This window comes from Sceloporus occidentalis, unplaced genomic scaffold (genome assembly GCF_023333645.1).
Source record: "Sceloporus occidentalis isolate IW3139 unplaced genomic scaffold, rSceOcc1.0.p SCAF_498, whole genome shotgun sequence".
Lineage (NCBI taxonomy): Eukaryota > Metazoa > Chordata > Lepidosauria > Squamata > Phrynosomatidae > Sceloporus > Sceloporus occidentalis.
The window spans coordinates 1-23,000 of record NW_028317478.1 but is presented as its reverse complement, the minus strand read 5'-3'; the positions used below and the strand labels follow the sequence as shown (position 1 = coordinate 23,000).

Below are 23,000 nucleotides of genomic sequence, written 5' to 3'. Positions count from 1 at the left end.
TCGCACGTGGCCCTCGAGTCCACTAATGATTAGTGCAAGTTTTTAATACTAAATGCAAACTGTGACAACTTCATAAGGGAGAAAAGGGGTCTCTGCCCCTAAGCACTTGGACTGTCGATAGAGAAAGCTTCAGCCAAGTGATTAGCAGACGACACGCGTTCTGGAAAAACAGATTTTTGGATTTGGCCAAAGAAGTCACTTAACAGATATCTCTGATTCGCGGGTATTGAGAGTTCTACAAATGGGGGGTCAGTTTTAGCCCCGGGCAACCCAGGCATCTGTCAGGGGTAAGTATGAATGGGTAGCAGGGCGTGGGGTGTTGTTCCGAGGGGGCAGATTTCCCCAGGCAAAGCAAGAACACACCCAATAATAGAGTAAAAACGTAGCGTTATCTACAACTGAAAAAAATGGGGACAAGGATGCCAAATAGATTAATAATCTGGGGTGTCCGGCCGCGCCCCCCGATGAAAAATATATATAAAAGTTTGTAAAGACTTTAACGTCCCTTCTGTATCCTGCATGAAAAAAGTTAATTGCGGAGAAGTTCCCCTCCATGGTCTGGTTTTCGGGCTCGAAGCAGCAAACCAGCGGCAGGAAAGCGCTCCCCGTGTAATCAGCGGGCGGACGTTGGGTGCCGCCTTTCAGGGGGTCTTATTAGAGTCCACGGAGGTCTTGCACAAACCGCCGCTGGACTCGGCTGGTGGTGAGCACAGGCAGGAGATATGGTCAGCTGGAGACATCTCTGTCATGCCTAGGAGCTGGGGGCAGGGAAAGACACAAAGGGGGGGGGACATTAATATAAAGGGGACGATCAGCAATCGAGCATTAAAGAGCATACGATGGCTGGAGGGTCCTTCAAAGCTGCATTACGAAGGGGCAACTCCTGTACGCTTCTCCTGCAGGGGGGCCAAGTCGGTCCTGGTGGGCAGACTCACTGATTGTCAGCTCTGCAGGTCAGTGCGTACACACGCACACACAAAGTAGGTCGGTTGTTGCCCAAATTTTATCTCCAAAGACAGAATTTCCAGCATTCTGTACCCGGCCCCCGGATCTTTGGCCGCCTCCCCCCCAGCGCTCCCTGTCTGCTCATTGATGTCACACACGTGCTAGTGAAAGAGCTGTGAGCCGTGAGATAGCAGCCAAGGCTATGATGTCATAAGGAAGAGAGAACTATACCACAGACGTGTTTCGCTGTCATCGGGGACTCCACATCCCCCGTAATATTTCAGATGTTTTTGGAATGTTCGTTGCCGCCAAGATCTTCTTTTCATTTCCGGATTGTTTCCTTTTTTTTTAGTTTACAATTTCCTACAGGAATTCTGAATTTTCATCGACTTCTTTCTCGACTTCATTCTTTTTTCTGCTGAAAAGAATAAAAACTCGCTTCAGCTGCAAGTCATTTCTGTGCGGATTTCTGGCAGATTATGTAATGATTCTGTCGGTGGGTCGCGAGCCAGAGAACATGTAATCTGAATCCTGGTAACGTTACACACGGGCCGCGCGGGTTAAATAATAAAGAAAAAAATAAAATATAGAGTCAGAGCGGGGCCAACCCCACCTGGGGAGCAAATGAACGGGGGGGGCCTGGCTTTGGATTCTAGAGTTTCGGTCTTTACTCTTTCTTTCTATAGAGAGAGAGAGAGGCAAAAAAATGAGGGTAACAGAAAACTGTAGGATTTAATGATATTTTAAGTCAGACGACTGGATACGCTGGGTCACACGCTACCTTTATTTCTACTTGCATAGCGTGTAGCCGGGCATATCAAGCCACAGGCCGCACACACACCAGCACCCCATCTGCCACGGCTGTATAACAAAGGATTATGGAGCAATGTTCTAAATGTAGAGCAATCACCGTGCAAACCAGCAGTATCAGCTGATTCCTCCGTGTTGCACCAGAATTTCTGTTTCTCATTTTAAACCAAGCAGATTATGTGTAAAATATATACGTTGAACCGCTTGCACGGAATAATCTAGCCAATATTATGATATTTATTACCCCACATGGGAAGTGGCAGCATTTGCCCCGGATTGGAGTTTCTGTCCTGGTGTTAGCGTGAATGATGGGCAGATTCTCCGGTCACACCGTCTGGAGCGGACTCCTGTATATTCTGCTCTGATTTAATGAGATCTGGACTTAACCCAAACTACCCTGACTCGGAGGGTCAGTGACTCCAACCCCCAACCCCCATCCCAGGTATATCATTGGATGTGACCCGGGTTACGACTATCCTAACTGAACATTTTCTCTCTAATTTTCTCCTGAACTCCCTTTTACTTTAAATGAGGAGACATGTTAGAACAAAAGGTCATGATCTAAAACTGGGGGTCAGAAGCTTAGATATAGACAAGTAGTAGATAAGTGAAACGGCCTCCCAGCAGAGGTGGTAGAGGCTTATACGGTGAGAGATATACTGCTCGTAATGCCTGTATTACTTTATTGCAGAGTTTTTATATTTTTAGAATAGTATTATTTTCATCAATAATTGTATGTTTTACAGTAGATGCTTCATTCTAATACAAGATGGCATGCATTACTGCATGCAGAGGTGCATTGTGGTCAATTCCGATTGGTTAAAAAAGCTTACTGGCAGTCTTATACCCGAGGGGTTAATTACCTGCATTCAGTGCTGGCACCCCCATTACCCCTAATGAATAACAACCACCTGTCTGGGAAAAGCCCCAAATATTTCAACTATGGCATCGAAAAAAAGGAGCCCCATCCACGCCCTGCTGCCCCACTTCTCCAAATCATGTGTGGTGTGTGTGGGGGGGTATAACATAAACCTCTATTTCCTTGTGCCTTGAGTTATGCCCCACAGGCTAATGTCATCCCCCATGGTTTGGGTAGTTAAGGAAGCTGCAGAATTGGTGACTTTTAGCCATCTAGAGAGGGACAGGTCTCTTCCAGTAAGCATGAGGTCCATCCAGTTCAAACTACCTCGCCCTACCTTTATTCACGTTAATATTCCATTTAATAGCCGCTGAAAAAGGCCCCTAGGCCTTGTTGCTTTTGGTGACAGCTCTCCGCAGGTAGTGGATTCCGTATTTTTACTGCTCTTCCCTCACCCCGCTGCAGGTGACACTGTGTGGTCAAAACGACCATTCTCTGCCTGAACGCATTCACTGACAGATCATTTAAGAGCATTTTTGGGGCCGTGATCGGTATGGAAATTTGACTTGGGGGGTATGACGAGAGCGAGCGAGAACCACGAGAGAAGGAGAAAGTGTGTCAGAGAGAACCAGGGGGAGAATGAAAAAGAGAACGAGAGAGAGCCAGCTGGAAAATGAGAGAGAACTGGAGTGGGGGGGGGGAGAGACAACCAGGGGAAAAAAGAGAGAGTGAATGAGAGAGAACCAGCGGGAGTGAGTGAAAAGCGGGGGGGGGGGGGAGACCAGGGGGTGAATGGAAGTGTGAGTGAGAAAGTGAGCAAAAAACTGATTGAGAACTGAGGGGGGTGTGAGAGTGAGTGGAAGAAAATGAAAGGGTGAGTGAGAGAGAATCAGGGGGAGAATTAGAGTGAAGACGATACATAAGACCTCATTTAGTGTGAGAGGCTGTGAAAGTGATGGAGAGAGGGTCACATAGGAGAGACACCCTGCAGCAGAGAGAGTTGACCCTGCGGGGGATAAAGATAACATCTGAGAGAAGGAAGGGAAGAGAGGAAGAGAGGGATCTGGAGGAAACAGACCCAGGGAGAGGGAAGCGGGAGGCAGGAAATAATGGCAGCAGCTAATTAACCTGCATGGAAATGGAGCAAAAACAAAAGAAGCCCTAAGAATAACACGAAGCGCAGAGAGGGCCTGGAGGTGGCTGCTCTGCTGAAGCTTCCCTCCCTCTGCATTCCTGGCCCTGCCTCCCCTCACTTCCATCTGGGATGGCCATTTAAACCAGTGCTGGGCTGGGACTGGGCTAGAGGAGGCTGAGCACCGCAGACTGGGACTAGCTGGGGAACGGGGGCCACCAAGCAGGAGACAGCTGGACCACATCTGGGCTCACAGCCGGGACTCGGGGACCCAACGCCAAGGTACTGGCTCGAGCCATTTAAACTTCCAGTAATTGGATCGTGTCACTTTGTAACTCTTTGCTGGCAAACAAAAGGTTGATCCCATCTTTCTTTAGAACTTTGAACATCGGCGCCCAACCTCTGGGACCCTATCGTCGACTTCGCGAGATGAGATTCACCCCAGTGGCACTAACGGGGTTAATAACCTCAATCCTTTTGGGCAGCGCCATGTATCCGCCAGTCCTTAGACGCTGAATGGGTTAAAACGTGGAACAACAAAGCTTGCAGATGCTAATTGGTTGCTATGTACCCAGGCAGCAAAGGGTTAACCTTATATTTTTTTAGCAATTAAACGAGAAAAGATGCAGAATAACTGACTTTAAAAATTGACGAATTTCAGTATTTATGAACAGAATTTCAGTATTTATGTTTTGGAAAGGCTAGAATTCTCTGGAAAAAGGGGTTTTGGGGGAAAAACAACTGTTTTGCATGTTACCTGAAACCTACATTTTTCAGAGCTTGTAGGGGGGTTCCTGGAACCCACCGTCTGCTTTATATCAGAGAATGCCAACCAAAGCCGGGGTCGGTTTTCATTTTGTGGAATTTTTTTTCTTTTTCAAAGTTTATTTAACGCAAAGCTCCCGACGTGTCGAGAAAATACAAAATGTATTCAAAAAACAAAAAAGGGAAATTTAAGATTTGCCTGTAACTTTGCTTAAAACATCGGCGCACGTTGAATTCTAAGGTGATCCAGAACGTTGGACGCTTTGGAATTTTTTCTTTTTTTTGGATAAAGTGAAAATTCTGATGTTTTTTTTTGTTAATTTTAGTGTTACTAATATTTGGAATTATTGTTTATTGATGTGCACAGATGGCTGGTTAATCCAAGTTAAAATGATCCGAATTTGGTTCTTATCACTGAGCCAATAGGCAGAAGGCGGTCACAGCGCAGGCGTTAGTAAATGGCGTCCATCCACATCACGCTGACCGGTTAAGAGTCCCAGTAGCCGGTGGGTGACGGCTCCTCAATGGCTTCTTCTGAGCTCTATGTTTTTTGGGTCTACTGGGTGTTTCCTGAGTCCCTGATAATAAGATTGGTGGCTCTACTGGGCCGGACTGGTGATGACTAGGTAGCCCTGGCACTTTAAAGCCCACGGCCGCCAATAGCTGCTCAGCAGCATGTTTTGTTTTTAAGCTTACATAGCGTGCAGCCGGCCGACCATATTCAGACTGTTAGCCACAGACTCGGGTGGGTATGGGCCACCGATGGTCAGTGTGGGCCAGTAAGTGGCACTTGCCATGGAAAAGCTCTTAGATACTTGGTCTCATGTGTTGGTGTGACCTCTTATTGTGCCACCAAGTGCATGCTGGCAATGTTTCGACCCAGAATGTCTTCGTCAGGCACGGTGTGGATGGAGTGGCTACTGTGCGTTAGACATCTTTAGTATAATGCTCATGGAAGGGACCATCATGCCTAATTCCCTCAAGGATCAGCGATGCTTCACAGCCTCTGTCTCTTGGTAACCCAAGCTTTATCTTAAATTTATTTATGTTATATTTATTTATATTTGTGACCTGGTCATGTCTTGATGTCAACGTTATGATGTAACCTGCTGCTGAAGCTGTTCGTGAAAACTGTGATCTTCTCATGTGTTTAGATGATGTTTTCGGCAGTCTGTCGCGATTAGACTGAATAAGGTGTCGGTCGGAGACTTCATCTAGGCTGTCAAAATAACAAAACAATGGGGCGGGAAAAAAAATATATCGTGGGTATTCTGGGTTATAAAACAAAGACTGTTTGTGAAATGTCTGATGGTAACTGTAATGCGAGTCCTTCTCCTGCTACCATGGAGAAGTCGTCTCATGGAAACCCATGGGACCCTGAGTGTAAGGAACTGTATAGGACCCTGAGTGTAAGGAGCTCTATAGGACCCTGAGTCTAGGAATCCTTGGGACTCTGAATGTAAGGAGTGCCGAGTGCCTTCTGCATGGATATTTAATTGAGGAGTTGACCCTGGTGTCGGTGGAAAAAGGTTATGAAGTCCTCTGCTAGCTGAGTGTTGGTGCATGTCAGTGTCCCCCCTGGCAACTTCTCAGGGCTGACCCCAAAAGATAAGGGGCCTGGCTAGCTGCACCATGGTGCGGCACTACCCCAAATACCCTTGAAAGGGGCAGGGGAGGACAGGGGAGAGTGGGAGGCAGCCGGGTGCGAAGTGGGTACGGCCTAACATAGGCCACAGATGAAGCACGTTGGTCTGGAGGCCAGGTAGTCAGCTTGAGAATATTACCATTGCCCATGTGTGGTATTCACTTAGCTGCAGCTAATAAACACCAAGGGCCCGTTGCTCAGAGATATGATAAGAAACTCGTTGCGCATGGCGGAAAATAATTACAGGAACCGGAAAAATACCGTATTTGCTCGATTATAAGACGACCCTGATTATAAGACGACCCCCCAAAATCTAAATATTAATTTAGAAAAAACCCAAAAAGCCTAAATATCCCCTTCAGTACCGGGACGTACCTGGTACTTCCTGGTTAACAGTCACCGGTAGACCGGGACGTACCAGGTACGTCTCCTCCAAACGTGGGCAGACTCCTGGGCAGACCAGCACAGCCTCTCTAAGCCCGCCCCCAAGCCCACGATCACTCCCACAGAGTGATTTTGTAGGCAGAAACAGCGATTGCAGAAAAATCTGCAATCGCGGTTTCAGCTGCCACAGGCAGCTTCAGGGAAGGGGGGGGTGTTGAATGGGTCCCCACACAAGTGTGGGGGCCTGATCCAACACCCCCCTGCTGCCTGATCGCTCCATGAGAGCGTCAGCGCAGCGTTAACCCCTTCAATGCTGCGATGGCGGCATTGAAGGGTTTAATTCCCGTTTTGTAGGGGGCTCTGCTGCTGGTGGTCTGCCTGGAAGAAGCAGACCAGCAACAGCAAAAACGACCCCCCAGAAGTCCTCTGATCAGTCCTGTAGGACTGATCAGAGAGACTCCTCCCCTACAATCTCCAGTCTTTTATTGGAGATTGTGTCCCAGCTGCCAGAGGCAGCTTCAGGGACAGGGAGACCCCCCCACCCTTCCTCAGTTAACCCCTACCCCCCCTCTTCCTCAATTAACCCCTTCAATGCTGCGATTGTGTATGACCCCCATCGCAGCCTTGCAGGGGTTAATATTAGTCCCCACAAGCTTGTGGGGACTAAATATCAGTCAATGCTGTGCTTCAATGGAGCATCAGCATTGAAAGAGTTAAAAAAAAAATGTAAATAATAATAATAATAATAATAAAAAAATAAAAATTAAAAAATAAATTTAAAAAATAATAATAAAATAATAATAATAATAAAAAAAAAAATTAACAGCACTGACCTGAAAGTCCAGGGTGCTTCCAGGTCAAATGCTGGGCTGGGCTGATCAGATCGCTCCTGGCCAATAGGAGTGATCGGATCATTATGGCAGCCCACGGATGACCCTGCTCTACAAAGAGAGAGGGATCATCTAGGGTAATTAGGAAAAAACACAAATTATTAATAAAATGAAAAAATCATAATTATTACCTGATCACTTGTCGGTGACATTTTAAGTCGCTGATTATTGATCGGTCTCCCTGATTGATGTCAGCGGCCTAAACCTGTCACTTACAAGTAATCTGATAAAAAAAAAATATTAAAAATAATTTAAATGCACATGTTCCAGTTTTGCCCTCATAGCTTCCTCAAAAAATGCATGAACCATGCATGTGAGGTCTTGTTGGAATCAGGGGATCTTGGTGAACAAAATGTGGTGTTTTCTTCAACTCTTGCACTTATGGTGTGCAAGAAATTCAGTGCAACATTGAAATGTATGCGTCAAAAAAGCAGTAAAATAATTTCCCTGTGAAGTTTGGCAGACATCAGTGAAGAAATGGCTAGCTGAAAACTGTCAAAACTACCCTAGTTGAACACCTTGACTTGTCTACTGTTCAGAAATATATACTTTTATGGGGTAATTTACAGCGGGGGGCTTCCAAAATCTCCCAAATGGGATATGGGCCCAGGAAACCAATTTCTGAAAATTCCAAATGTGAAAACGAAAATGCGCATGTTCCAGTTTTGCCCTCATAGCTTCCTCAAAAAATGCATGAACCATGCATGTGAAGCCTTGTTGGAACCGGGGGATGTTTTCTGCAGTTGCACATATTCTATACAAAATATAATATAAAATCTAAAGCAACATTGCAACATATGCAAAAAATATATAAAAATACCTCAAAATTTGGCAGCAATTGGCGATAAAATCCCTGTTTGAAAAGTGTCAAAATGACCCTAGTTGTACACGTTGACTTATCTACTTTTCATAAACATATAATTTTGGGGGGATAATCAGTATCTGTGACAACTATTGCAGTTATTAGACTACCATGCCAAATTTGAAAAAAATTACATTTCAAAAACGTGATGCATGCCTTGCAATATTTGCCCTATACTGGTCAAAATAGATAAAAATCCTGGCCATGTTGGGTGGTTAACTTAATGAATATATTTGGGATAATTTTTTCCCATTGGTTCAATGTGTGTACAATTTGTATGTATACAAAACTGTAAAAAAATGCGTCTGAAATTAACCCTAAAGACCCCATTAACCATAACGGCCCCTGAAATTAACCCTAAATACTCCATTAATCATAACTGCCCCTAAATTAATTGCATGAACTCCAGATAAATTACCTAATAAATTGGTATGGTTGATGGGGTCTTTAGTGTTAATTTAGGGGCAGTTATGCTTAATGGGGTGTTTAGGGTTAATTTAGGGGCAGTTATGCTAAATGGGGTCTTTAGTGTTAATTTAGGGGCAGTTATGCTTAATGGGGTCTTTAGTGTTAATTTAGGGGCAGTTATGCTTAATGGGGTGTTAAGGGTTAATTTTAGGGGCAGTCATGGTTGATGGGGTGTTAAGGGTTAATTTTAGGGGCAGACATGGTTGATGGGGTGTTTAGGGTTAATTTAATGGTGAGGGTTAATTTAATTAATTTAATATAGTTAGCTTAAGGTGCAGTTGCAGGTAAAGGGGAATGTAAATCCTGGGGGCAGTGATTATTAATGTATTATTTATAACAGTATGGTGACATTCTCTGACTGATTCGAATCCCAATGAAGGCAGAGAGTCGTTCCGGATCACTGTAAGATTCGGATCCCTGTAAGATCCGAATCTTTGAACGACTCTCTGCCTTCATTGACATCACTGGAGGCAGGGGGGAGGATTCATAATGAAAGGGGCGGGGCCAATCGTTAGTGTGCCTGCACGGAGTTACTGGAAAACAGTAACTCCTGTGAGTCACACTGAGTGATCCGAAGATTCGGATCATGAATCGGATCATTTCAGTGAACGAATCGCAATGATCCGATTCACTTTAATGATCAGAACTTCCCATCACTAACTCGCAGACTTCTGCAGGGGCCCAGCTGTGCGAGCAACTTCTCTGGCCCCACCCCCAGAGGAAGGAGGGGGGAGGCAGAGTTATGTGACACTCTTCTAGCTTCCTGTTCTCCTGCTGCTCGACCTCGATTATAAGACGAGGGGTATTTTTCAGAGCATTTGCTCTGAAAAAAACCTCCTCTTATAATCGAGCAAATACGGTATTAGTAAAAGGAGAAATTTCCACATTGCGGAATCTATCGGCTTTGACACCGTCAGGTTTCTATAGCAAGAAGACTTGAGCTGGCCCTGTATAAAGCATAATTTAATAAGTTTAACTATATATTATACAGGGCCGTCCAGAAGCTCACTGGCGATAGGCTTTCATTATGTATAGGAGCCGAATCACAACCTCCAGCACACTGCAAAGGAGCATCAAAACCAGACATTCTGTACAGAACCCGATGAGAAAGCGAGACAAAGGAGAGGACAACGTAACATCCTTCATCATATTCACCGTCATACTCACCATCATATTCACCATCATACTCACCATCATATTCACCGTCATACTCACCATCATATTCACCGTCATACTCACCATCATATTCACCATCATATTCACCGTCATACTCACCATCATATTCACCATCATATTCACCTTCATATTTATCATCATATTCACCATCATATTCACCATCATATTCACCTTCATATTTATCATCATATTCACCATCATATTCACCATCATATTCACCATCATATTCACCTTCATATTTATCATCATATTCACCATCATATTCACCATCATATTCACCATCATATTCACCTTCATATTTATCATCATATTCATCATCATATTCACCGTCATACTCACCATCATATTCACCATCATATTCACCATCATATTCACCATCATATTCACCTTCATATTTATCATCATATTCATCATCATATTCACCATCATATTCACCTTCATATTCATCATCATCATCATAGTAATATAACCCCCAGCTCTGTATACAGTAATATAACCCCCAGCACTGTATACAGTAATATAAGCCCCAGGGCTGTATACAGTAATATAACCCCCAGCGCTGTATACAGTAATATAACCCCCAGCGCTGTATACAGTAATATAACCCCCAGCGCTGTATACAGTAATATAACCCCCAGCGCTGTATACAGTAATATAACCCCCAGCACTGTATACAGTAATATAAGCCCCAGGGCTGTATACAGTAATATAACCCCCAGCGCTGTATACAGTAATATAACCCCCAGCGCTGTATACAGTAATATAACCCCCCAGCGCTGTATACAGTAATATAACCCCCCAGCGCTGTATACAGTAATATATGCTTTATGGCGATGCTAATGAAGTCCGTTCCTCCATAGACTTTCATTGGTCAGACGGCTGAACGGCTCTGATTTGCTGGAAAATGCTAGGTTTTTATGCTGATAAAATCTTGATGTTTCTCGGTCTCTCCCAGTTAGCAGATAATAAACATATAAGACGTCCCACCCCGGGATCATGAGGCTATGTCGGGTACCAGCTGGAGACCCCCATGGGGGGCTTTAATATGTGGTCTGCAGACTAATGCATTTAAAGACTTTTCCCCGGGCAAATAAAACATTTATTACTGATAATCACGCCCCGGGAGATCAGACTCACTTACACGATGACGCAGAGTCAGGGATCGGTCGGCGAGAGACCTCCGGGTCCTGAAACATTTAAATTAAAGGAATTCATTATATGAGAAGATGGCTAATCGCCATCTGTGACTGGGAGTCTTTAAAGCCCCGCGTTGGGGGTATAAAGGGGGCGCCTTTGTTTATAACGTGCGGCTGAGGACGGGGATAAGATTTTGTGGCCTGTTGGTTATTATTTCTGTAAGTTTAGAAGACGAAAAAAGGGATGAAGGGTAGGAAAGTAGGACAGAGGGATTTGGGCCATCAAGAGGGACTGATCCTCCTGAGTAGGGACGCTTAGGAGGTATTCGCTGAATTGCCCCACCTAAGTCTGGATGTTGGGCAGAGAGCACTCGTCTTACTCCTTACACCCCCAACGATTCCATGCCATTCTACACAAAGAACGTCCAACCCCGGTATCTGATAGATTGTCCTTCTAACCCCGCCATGACTCTCAAAACTTCCTTCCAGTCCCTCGGTGGCTCGAAGAGGAGAAACTCCTTCCCGCCCCACCGAACATCGGCGTGCCATGCCGAGAGCGTCTCATAGACCTCCTCCCACTGACCCCCTTCCATTCCCATAGACTGACTACCATCGAAGGACCCGAGGCTGCTGCCTGGACCATACCAAGTTTTGCAGGGTGGAGGGGTGCCAGGTCTTACGAGTTAAAATACACATGGGCATATGAATTTATAAATAATATTAATAATAGTGATAATAATAATAAATAATATGTGATATTATTAGGCCAAAATACATTTAATATATTTTATTGAAATAATAACTTCATTACAAAACAAAATCACACCCCTCCCCCCAAAATGAATAATCCTAAATAATAAATTAATAAACACGTTATTAATACCGGCTCGTGGGAACAGAGTATTTTCTTTGCGGGTGATGATATTGTGGTCTGGCTCATTTAAAAAAAAATCACAGTTCTTGTTGATAATTTTCTGAATAATTTCGAATATTTAATGTATTAATAGCTCGGTACAAATAGCAGATTTCCCCCAAAACGCTCTATTCTCGTGTTTTTCAGGAGATGTCAACTCTACTTGACAACAGGATGAGGACCCTGCAGACAGGTGAGACGCGGAGGCCGTGGCTGGGGAGAATCGGGGATAAAACCGTGTAATTGGATATTTTTGGCGCGTTCGGTGTGCCGCGGGGGATGGCGGAGCCGGAAATGTTAATGACATCATATTCCAGCGTATTGGGTTGGCCCAGGAGGGGCCGCTGTGATCCCAGCCTGGGGTAAGAGGGGCTTTTCTGCCCCCACTGTGCTCCTCTTGATCTATCAGAAGCGTCTCATTGGCTGACGGGCCGGCTGGGAGCAGTATGAGAGATCCTTCTACCTCCGATAGAGAGTGCTGAACGTGTCAGGAGGTGCACATTGTGCTCTGTGCTGTACACCCCGGCCACGTGGTGCTGGGGGGGCTTCTACTCTCCCTGCCCGATTACCATCACCCAGACGCGGCCTCTCTACCCCCTATCTCTCTACAGCCCCTCCATATATCGCCGGCTCATCCCATTGGCTGGAAAATGTATGACATAAATGAGATCTCCACGGTAACGGCAGATACGGGGTTTGTACCGCACTCTGCCGGGTATAATGTATATTTAATAACCCGACGGCAGTTTTCTTTTCCTTGTGGAATTTGGGAATAAAGCGAGTAGATTTAGCCAGGAAGATAGAATCCAAAGAAACATCGAACTTAATCAGCCCCGTCTATATCAGTCCTTTACCACCTCTGCTGGGAGGCTGTGTTCCTCTTACCTACCTCTCGAATGCAGACCGTGAGCTGCTGAAAGCCAGCTGTTGGCTGTTGTAAAAGTATGTGGGTAGTCAGCCATTCCAGCACTCTAGGGGTTACTACCACCCCCCACACACTTTTCATCACCCAATGCAAAGCAGGTCCTCCCAGTACAGATGGTATTCATCAACGGGAGATTTCTGCTGTCCAAGGGCTTTCACATCAAATAACTTGGCAGAGAGATATTTCCAAACACTCCGTCTCCGCGGGTCGGAGACTTCCGAGGTTTTCCTCATTCCTCTGATGCAGATGAAGCATCCATTGGTATATTTAAAAACAAATTATGACTGTCCAGCAAAACCCGGGACACTTGGGAGGTATGGTTCCGGGGCAGCTCCTCGGGTTTGAATTGAGAAATGATTGGTGGGCGGCTCATTAACCCTTTAAATACAAGGCGCAGGCGGCACGCACAATAGATAAACCTTACCTCCCTACCAATCAGGAGCATGGAGGGGCGGGGCTTGGGAGGTAGCGTGTCACTGAAACCGGCAGCGCTACTGCCCATGCGCACAGTTCTGAGCATGCTCAGTACGCACCTTCCGTGTCCCCGATGCCGCAGGACTGCGATCCGGGATCCAATGAGATGGAGAGGCAAAATCAGGACTGGCCTGATCAAAGCGAGACAGTTGGGAGGCGTGACTCATATCGCATCATACCGCATGCGTGACAGCAGCTGCTGGTTCTGTGAATATCCCGCCGGCGACTATTACCCGTTTGGGGCATCTTTTTAACCCCTCTTAGGGGTCAGGGGATCTCCCAACGTGCCCCTTCATCTCCACTTCACACAAGAAGCAAGACACCTGAAGATAGGGACTGTCCTGCAAAATCTGGGACTGTTGGGAGGTTTGGGGCTATTCACAGGTGGAAAGCAGACCGCTGAGTTTAGAGCGTTTGAAAACGAGACTTCTGGAAAGTTTTATCAGAAAAACAGGAGAATGCGTAAAATCCGAAGTATTTGTGTTTCTTGGCACAGGGCCGGGGGGCATCGCTCCGCCACGCAGGTTCTGGGCCTCGTTCCACGGCCCTCCGAGGGGCCGACCTGCGAGACTCCCTACATGTAATTCATTCTGATCGGCGGGCTCCTTAAATACCCCCTGAGTTAACCCTTTCACTGCATGTTTATGACCCTTAGTGCATTACCCTCTAACGCTTCTGCTGGGAGGCAGCTCCACTTATCCACCACCCTCTCGGTAAAGTAAAATGTCTTCCCCAAGCACTTGGTAGTGTGATGGACGCTGTGCTACTGGCATGCGCCATACGGTGACCGCTGCCGGGGCACAATGTACTAAATGGGCTGATGAGAACGTTTAACAAGCCTGTTCCTGCCCCAGCGCCTCGTACCCCACCGAGGGCAGAATCGCTGCTCAACGCGCGCATTCACGGAAGCAGCAGGGGGCGGGGGCAGTCGTGTGAAGATGCTGTGCCGCTACCTGCAGCTTTGTCGTGTGTTTCTCTTGTAATTCCACAAATGGCCACCAGGTCGATTAACAAGGTCTGTAGGCAGCATTTACACCTGCACCGGATCCTTTCTGAGCTTCTCTGTGGGATTTTCCTATGCATTTTTTTCTCTTTCTACTACTTGGCTGGATTTGCCCCCCTGGGGGGGTAATAGAACCCCCCCCAAGGCCAACGTGAGTCCCAGTGAAGAGTTGAGTAACTCCAGTGAGATCAGTTGAGCTTCATCCATAACTCAGCACATGGCTTTAGTTGAAATACCCCAACGCGGATGGGGGAGGGGCAGATTGGGGCAAACATAGATGTGACACGTGTACGGAAGGCTTGTTCATGTATGTTTTCCCCACGTTCACACACGTGTTGTTGTGGTTGTCGGACAGAAGGCCCCCGGGGGCCGTTTTCCTCCCCACACCACGCGCTCCGGGAATGTGAATGGTTTGACACTAACCCAGCCCCGTGGATTCCATGTGTGGAGATTATTGTGTAGTAGTGACTGTTCCTCATTACCCCACGGCTACGGCGATGTTGTCATGGTGATTAGTGATGGCTGGTGTTTGGCTGCCTCAGGAAGGGGTATTTTGGGGTAAAATCACGTCAGACGGTAATAAGAAGAGGTTTTTTTTCTTCCAGTTTCCAACATGGATGGTTCCTGTACCCCGTCGCCCCCGAGCTCGCCGAGTCTCCACAACGAGAGCTGCAACATCGCCCCGCTCACCCCAGACCAGTCCCCGGTAAGGGCTCGCTCTACTTTCTGCCCCATGGCGGGGTATTTGTGTATTGCTGGGTATGAGGGGATCGCAGGGTTCTAGGGCTCTAAAATCCCCGATAATGTGTATAATGCTTTCATAAATTGATTTTTTTGTAAATTTTTAAAATACACCAAAATCAGCGAGCTGCCGAATGCTGTTGGGGTGGGAAGATTGCGAAGAAAAAGCGATAATCCCCCCCCCCGAGGAAAGCGGTGGGAATTGGTGAAAATATTTAAAACCAACCCAAAGTTTTTATTCATGAATTCTCTTCCAGTAACTAAGTATTGAGTTTGGGGGTCCGCTCTGCCCCCCCCCCCGTATGAACCTCGTGTCTTCTGTTTCAGAGGAGCGAGCACCGGATGGTCAGGAGCTCCAGCTTTTCCGTGGTGGTGGCCATCGACTTCGGGACGACGTCCAGCGGCTACGCCTTTAGCTTCTCCAAGGACCCCGAAGCCATTCACATGATGAGGTACGGGGGGGGCTTCTGGCACCGCTGCATGCAGCCACCGTCATTCTGACTTATGGGGTCTTTGGGTGGTCTGTTTGCCCCCCGCGCATGGAGGTCTGATGGCAGGATCTCCAGCCGGTCTACGGGGAAAAGGCCCCGATGTCCTTCGGCGGCAACCCAGCCAGGCCGCCCCTGAACTCATTATTGAACCTAGCGTGACCCTGCGGAAAAGCTAGAGCAGCTAGGAGCGGTAATATGTATGCTTACATGTATGTGCCCCCGGGGGGGATCAGTTACATTTAATTTCATATAATGAGCCCGAGCAGCCCGTTGAGGACCTGGAATATATATATTTTTTCATGCGCAGGCTGGAGGAGGTTTGGGGGAGAAGCCGTTCTTGCAGCCCCCTCCCCAATCTGAAGGCAAACATCTGACCTCCGCATTTATGTTTTTACTTTCTGAGGCGGCGCTGCTCAGATTACGGGGATTTCTGAGCTTTTCAGCCGCCGGTTTTAATCAAATCCCGGCAGAATGAAGCTGTTTCGGATTTCTCCTCGTCTCGTATGACCGGCGCGGCATATGCTCCGAATTAGACCTATTTCAGGACTAAGTGGGATTACTTAAACGTTTACATACTTTGGCCCCGTCTTGGCGACCTCTTGGACCTTCCTACAGCTTTGCTCAAATTCACTGTTTTTTTCTTAAAATAAAATCCTTGTAGCAAAGAATAGCGAGGTTGGGTTTTGGCCGCTGGAGTCCATCAGGACTGTTGGCGGAACGTTCAGGTTTGTGGACATGGCCGCCGCTCCCTGGCAGGCTGATTTATTCCGATTCCTGAGAATTCCTAGTTTTCACTAGTTTTGTTTGAGTTCGCTCATTTGCACGAATGTCCGACGAGGAGGGACACCCAACGACACTAGCGGAGGTGGTTTAGTGCCTTTATGTGTAGGGGAGAGAGAAGAGGCCTTCCGAATTCCATCCGAACCGAAAGGACAGGAAATGAAAGGATGAGGAATGAGCCCCCCCCCAAAAAAAAAATCGTCCCAATGTGTTTTTGGTCCTCGTCCTCACGTCTGGTCGCTGGTAATCAGTACCGATAACTCACCAGAGTTCCCACTGACCTCGACGAGGACCTGACCGGGAAAACAGATCTCCTGGAGGTTCCACCACAAGTGTCATCTCCAACCTTTCGTGGTCCCAGGGATTTCTGGTGGACTCCGCGTGGACTGTGATCCGGTGACGGTTCCAGGAAAATTCAGAAGGAGCCCAAAGAGTTCTCGGGTTCTCACGTTGGCCAAAGTAGGCTGAGGCTTCATTTGCCTTGTTGTTTGCCGACCGGTTCCTCTTAACATTTGCCCCGTTTAGATACAATTTCGTGATCAGGGTCCTCTCTCGGTGGACGTCGCAGATAATGTGGTGTTTCCGCCACGTTGTCTTTGTTGAGTTTTTGGGATGTTCTCTCTGGACCAGCCCGAGATAACTGAGAGCTCCATCATGTCTTTCTTGGCGTTGACACTCTAATCATGGTTAGTCCTTACATTCTAATAGAACGCTCTTTTCTTATTCTCTTTAGGAAGTGGGAAGGGGGGCGACCCTGGAGTCGCCAACCAGAAGACCCCCACAAGTCTTCTTCTGACCCCAGACAAGGGTTTCCACAGCTTTGGATACACGGCCAGGGACTTCTACCACGACCTGGACCCCGAGGAGGCCAGAGAGTGGCTGTACTTTGAGAAGTTTAAGATGAGAATCCACAGCACCAGTGTACGTAGAACTCTGCGCGGCGTGTTGCCCCCTTCGCTCTAAACACTGGGGGCAATTAATAATTTAAGAATTATTTTAGGGAAGGGTTTGGGGGTTGAGCAGGACTCGGGGTGATGTCTATAACGCTGCGTTTAGTTGCCAAGTGTTAAATACTAGGTGGAACAGCAGCTTTAAAAGCTGCGCCCAGTGACACCAGTATAAAGACGGTTCACATCCCTGTTTATTTGTTTTCTAGGACCTGACCATGATGACAGAGCTGGAGGCAGTGAACGGCAAGAAGGTCCAGGCTGTGGTTGTGTTCGCGCATGCTCTCAGGTTTTTCAAGGAGCACGCCGTGAAGGTGAGTAGGCCCTATAATAAAAACACATTTTACATTACCTGCCATTTTTTTAAATGTAGTTTTCATATAATAATAATCATAATAATACATTGTAATATAATATTTTTTAAATAATAATATAAGTTCGTAATAATAATAATAATTTCATAATAATAATAATTTAAAAATAATGTATTACCGGTAATAATAATATTGTAAAATAATATATTTTTTATTATAATTTTTATAATAATGTAAAAATAATCATTTAAAAATGATATAATAATAAAAAAATACCATGAAAATAATTTAAAAATAATACTATAATAATAGTATAATATTATAAAAATAATGTAATAATAAAATAAACATAATATAAAAAAAAATAATAATAATAATCATCATCCTAATGAAAAAATAATAATAAATTCCCAGCATCCTTTTACATTACTGTTTTTATAACCGGTGCAGGAATCGGGAATGGGTTTTTCCGTGGTCCTCTTTGCATTGAGTGACTTTCTTGTGTTTGTAAAAGGAACTGAGGGAGCAGTGCCCGTCTCTGGACGCCAGCGAGTCCATCCGGTGGGTCATCACGGTGCCCGCTATCTGGAAGCAGCCTGCCAAGCAGTTTATGAGAGAGGCCTCCTACCTGGTGAGACATTGTAATAAAACCTTTTCGGCCCCCGTTACCCTTTCAGGGCCACGCGGGGGTGAAGGGGTTGGACCCCTGCTTCTGCTGTGCCCCCCGTTATGTCTGACCCCTCTTTTATTATTAAAAGGCCGGACTGGTGTCTCCAGAGAACCCCGAGCAGCTGCTGATCGCGCTGGAGCCCGAAGCGGCCTCCATTTACTGCCGCAAACTGCGCCTCCACCAGCTCATCGACCTCAGCTCCAAGGCCTTCTACAACGGATTCCACGCGGAGCGGAGCATCGACTCCAGCTTCAGGCAAGGTACGAGACGGCGGGGCAAAGAGACAACTTCGTTTGTTTACTGAGAAGGTGGTAGATAAGTGGAACGGCCTCCCAGCAGAGGTGGTAGAGGGTAATACAGTGAGGGTATTAAACATGCGTGGGATAGACATACGGCGAGACCAACGACTGATTAAGGCAGACTGGACGGGGCGACTGGCGGAAGACGTCTGCTTCTAGGGGGTAGCTGCCTGATTGTTGGTCTTTTCTGTCGTTCGCAGCGAGGGAGCAGCTCCGCAGATCGCGACACAGCCGGACCTTCCTCGTGGAGACCGGGATGGGGGAGTTGTGGTCAGAAATGCAGGCAGGTAAGGGTTAAGTGTGCGCGGTGCCGCTCCAGCGGGAGGTCGTTTCCTGATCGCGCTCCGAACGGTGGGAAGCGGGAGGTCCTCGTGGCAGCCAGGCCAGGAACCCCGATCTTCCTGCTCATCCGCAGAACGTCACCTCCCGTCTGTCCCTGTTTAATCTAGCCAGTCCCTCTTTGGGTCCCAAATCTCTCCGTCCATCTTGCGCCCCAACATCTTGTATAAAAAGAGCCGTAAGCGGGTTTCTAAAAGATATTATTTAATGCGTAAATATTAGAATATATCATGAAATGATATCAATTCTATAACTATAAACATTCTTCACCTTCAGTCCCTTAGATTCAGGATAGCCGTGTGCCTGTCCAACTTAACTGTATCTACCACCTCTGCTATAAGGCTGTCCCACGTAACTACTTGCCTTTCACATTAACCAACAACTTGTCCTAATGCGTCTCTTCCTTTTAAATATCCTTCCCTCCGGTATTAAAATGATTCCACGGCGCACGCTCTCTCGCTTCTCGACACACATGAAGTGTTCTTCTATTTGTAATTTAGGATTCATACATCAAATATTTCATCAGTGGGTATTTTGCATGAATTAGAAAAATAAAATACCTTTAAAAAAAGGTGAAAAAAAACATAAATATATAAATTTCCAGCAGGGGGCACCAGTTATCTGTATATTGCTTTGATATTAAGCCGGTATAATTCCTCAATCGATTTGTTCCGGTCTAAACTATTCTACTACTAATAAAGCTATAAATATATGCAAAAAAATAAATACAAATAAATGTAAAATAAATAAATGTAAAAATAAATGTAATATTAAAAATAAATATAAAATAAATAAATGTAATATTAAAAATAAATATAAAATAAATATTATAAATTTAAAAATAAACGTAATATAAAATTATAGTATAAATAAAAATATATATAATATAAATATAAAATAAATATAAATATACAAATAAATGTGATATAAATATTATAAATATAACATAATATAAATATAATATAAATATAGATGTGATATGAATAAATATTATTTATTTATATGACGTTACTGCATTTAGTCACCGGCCGAGAAGGGGCTCCGTCTCATCAGTGTATTATATTTTGATGTTCGTGTGGCTGAGGCCAGGCATGTGATCCGGTTAGCGGGCGTCACAGCTCTGTATCTACCTTCTGGGGAACGGAGTCAATCCGAGGGCATGATACTCGTTACTGATGTGGGTATATTGATAATGCGACGGCCCATTGCTTGCTGGGCATGAAGGCTTCTCACAGCCACCTCTGTCATTCTTAGCGGCTGGCACACGGATAATGGGAATTGTAGTTAGCTCTGAGATACGCAGTCCCCCATCGGTGGGTTACCCCCGTCCTGCTAAATGTGCGGGTTCTTTAATAAGTCCCGCCGGAATGTTTATGGAAAGCTCTGTAAGCGTCGGCGCTGAAAGTTATTACCGGATGAAGTGGGCAGCAAATTCTTCCCGAGCCGCCGACCGGCTGAGATCATCGCTGAGCCTCTTCCACCAGCGTCTGTCTGACGCACGCAGGGTACTGAGGACAGAGCTCCGGACAGCCGTCTACATATAACACTCTCAGCCCCACGCGACCCCCCCCCCCCGTTACCGGCCAGAAGCAGGCAATACCCCTAAACGTGTCACATCACTGCGCCCCTCGGGGCCGGGGCCAGCTGCGGAGCCACACAGTTACAATAAATAGTCTCGGGGCTTTAACGAGATGTTTTATGTGGCTTTCTGCCCTATTGCGGGGTATTTGTGTTACTGGGTGGGGCATTATGGGGTAAATGTTTTTTTTTTGGCCCCGTTTAATTTATAAAGCCGTTTCCTGCTGTTTCTATACACATTATCGGGGCTTTTAGGGCTGTAGAACCCTGCGATCCCCTCATACCCAGCAAACATTCTGACCTCCTAGAAAAGAGGGGCATCAGGGGAGGGGAGGAGAGAGGGGCATCAGGGGAGGGGAGGAGAGAGGGGCATCAGGGATTTGGGATCATCCAGTAATAACATAGCAAGACTGGACAAACTAACCAGGGACACTTGGGAGGTTTATTGTTGCATTGGATCTCGGTCTAGAGCGTCGTAAATCACCATACCTCTGCTGTCTCTCTGTGACCGTCAGGTGACCGTTACATCGTGGTGGATTGCGGAGGAGGGACGGTGGATCTCACAGTCCATCAGATCGAGCAGTCACAAGGAACGCTGAAAGAGCTGTACAAAGCGTCAGGTAAGACGCCGTCCGTCTGTCTCTCTCACCCCAAGCCCTCTGATGATGCCTGGTTGTGGTCTCACATAGTAGACGTCCTGCTCCATCGTTGGGCGCCGGGCACGACAGATGAACTCTCTGAGACGCTTAAGCTCCTCGGGGCAGATGCTTTATGGCCCAAATGCGAGCCAAGTGCCCCTGAGTTGACGCCTTTAGGCACTTAACTTAGGAGCGACAACCCGGAGAATAATAACCCGGAGATAACCCCTCGGGGGGATGATGTCAGAGGTGGGATCGCGATACCCTTTGGTTCCATTTAATTTGAGACCTCTCAACGTGGCGCTGTCCGCATCATCCTGCCCCGTGCAGATCTGTTGGCTGTTCTCTCGGTTCTCTCAGCCGCTCTGCTTGGCCCGTCTCGGCCCGTGATTCTTTTGCTGTTCTTCGAAGGGTCTCTGTTTTCTTGCAGGTGGTCCGTACGGAGCGGTGGGAGTGGACCTTGCCTTTGAGAAGATGCTATGCCAGATTTTCAGCAAAGACTTCATCCAGACATTTAAAGTCAAGCGCCCCGCAGCCTGGGTCGACTTGATGATCGCTTTTGAAGCTCGGAAGAGGACGGCAGCTCCACAGAGGTCCAACCATCTGAACATCTCCTTGCCCTTCTCCTTCATCGACTTCTACAAGAAGAACAAGGGGCAGAACGTGGAGACGGCCCTTAGAAAGAGCGGGTAACTCAAGCGGGCCTTTCTTTATTAGTGTGGGGTTTGTTCACCGAGGAAGAGCCACACCACAAAGGACCATCTTGTCCTGTTCTTATGGGTTGGTTAGTTGGCAGGATTTTGTCCGCGTAGAGTCAGCGGTGAAGCAGAAGCTTCGGTTTAGCAGGAGGATAATGGTTAATTAGGTTTATCTGTTGAACGTTCCCGGCGCCGTCTCCTGGAGTTAAAACCGTGCCAAAACACAAAGGTCTCTCTGGAAAACAAATCAATCTCCTCCCATCGATCTCTGTCTTTAAGGGGTAATTAATGGGCCGCTTCCTCTTCTTCCCGCACGCGCACGCACACTCCCTCGCCTGAAATAAATCCCCCAAGAGAGGCCCAAAGTAATCATTCCATCTCTCAGAGACCACCGCCGACGTGGGGTCTCCAACGCTGGGGATGAACTATCGATTCTCCTCCGTAGTCGGGGACATTAACACTACGTGTCTTCAGTGTGTAAGATCGTCATAGAAGGAGGTAGCGCAGGAGAGATGCAGTTTCATCTCCCGGACTTCACCTTGCAGTCAGAAACGGTGCAAAAGCTGGGCCGTGTAGGGGACTGGGGTTTGTTTTTTTTTGGTTCCTACTGGAAAAGGGTGTATTATTGGGGGGGGGGGGGGTTGCATGGGACAGAAGATATTAGACCCCCCGGTCACTGTAGGAGGCTTCTGGTTCATTCAAAGCCACGGGGATGAAACAAACATTTGCTACGCAAATCTGAGGACGGCTTCTTGAACTCCTTCTCCGGTATCTCGTCTTATCTTCTATTCCACGTCACTCCTTTGGGGTTTTCTCATTGTTTGTTTATTTTTGTACCTTTTCAGCGTGAACTTTGTGAAGTGGTCGTCGCAGGGCATGTTACGAATGTCCTCAGAGGCCATGAACGAGCTGTTTCAACCAACCATCCAGCAGATCGTCCAGCACATAGGTACAGAATCAGAGCCTTCACAGATACCCCCAGCCCGGGTCATCATTCCTCCTAGACTTGGCTGTCTGGGCTACCGTTTTGGGGTAACAATGTCTTTTGTATGTCCTTCAGGTGACCTCATGAAGAAACCGGACGTTAAGGGTATCAAGTACCTCTTCCTAGTGGGAGG

At 46.6% G+C, this 23,000-nt stretch overlaps 1 protein-coding gene and 1 pseudogene across 1 annotated transcript in view; one reads left to right on the top strand and one right to left on the bottom strand.

The window, feature by feature from the left end:
- The window catches only part of LOC149271531 (sialoadhesin-like), a 42,934-nt gene extending 31,269 nt beyond the window's left edge, over positions 1-11,665 (bottom strand). Inside the window, exons 1-3 of the mRNA XM_089507362.1 lie at positions 11,604-11,665; positions 11,074-11,123; positions 9,855-10,371 (exon numbers count right to left, since the gene is read on the bottom strand). Of these exons, the coding sequence (XP_089363488.1) occupies positions 9,855-10,371; positions 11,074-11,123; positions 11,604-11,665 (629 nt within the window). The remainder of the gene's footprint in view (positions 1-9,854; positions 10,372-11,073; positions 11,124-11,603) is intronic.
- Positions 11,666-12,135: 470 nt separating this feature from the next.
- LOC149271530 (heat shock 70 kDa protein 12B-like) lies at positions 12,136-22,992 on the top strand (annotated as a pseudogene).
- The last annotated feature ends 8 nt before the right edge of the window (positions 22,993-23,000 follow it).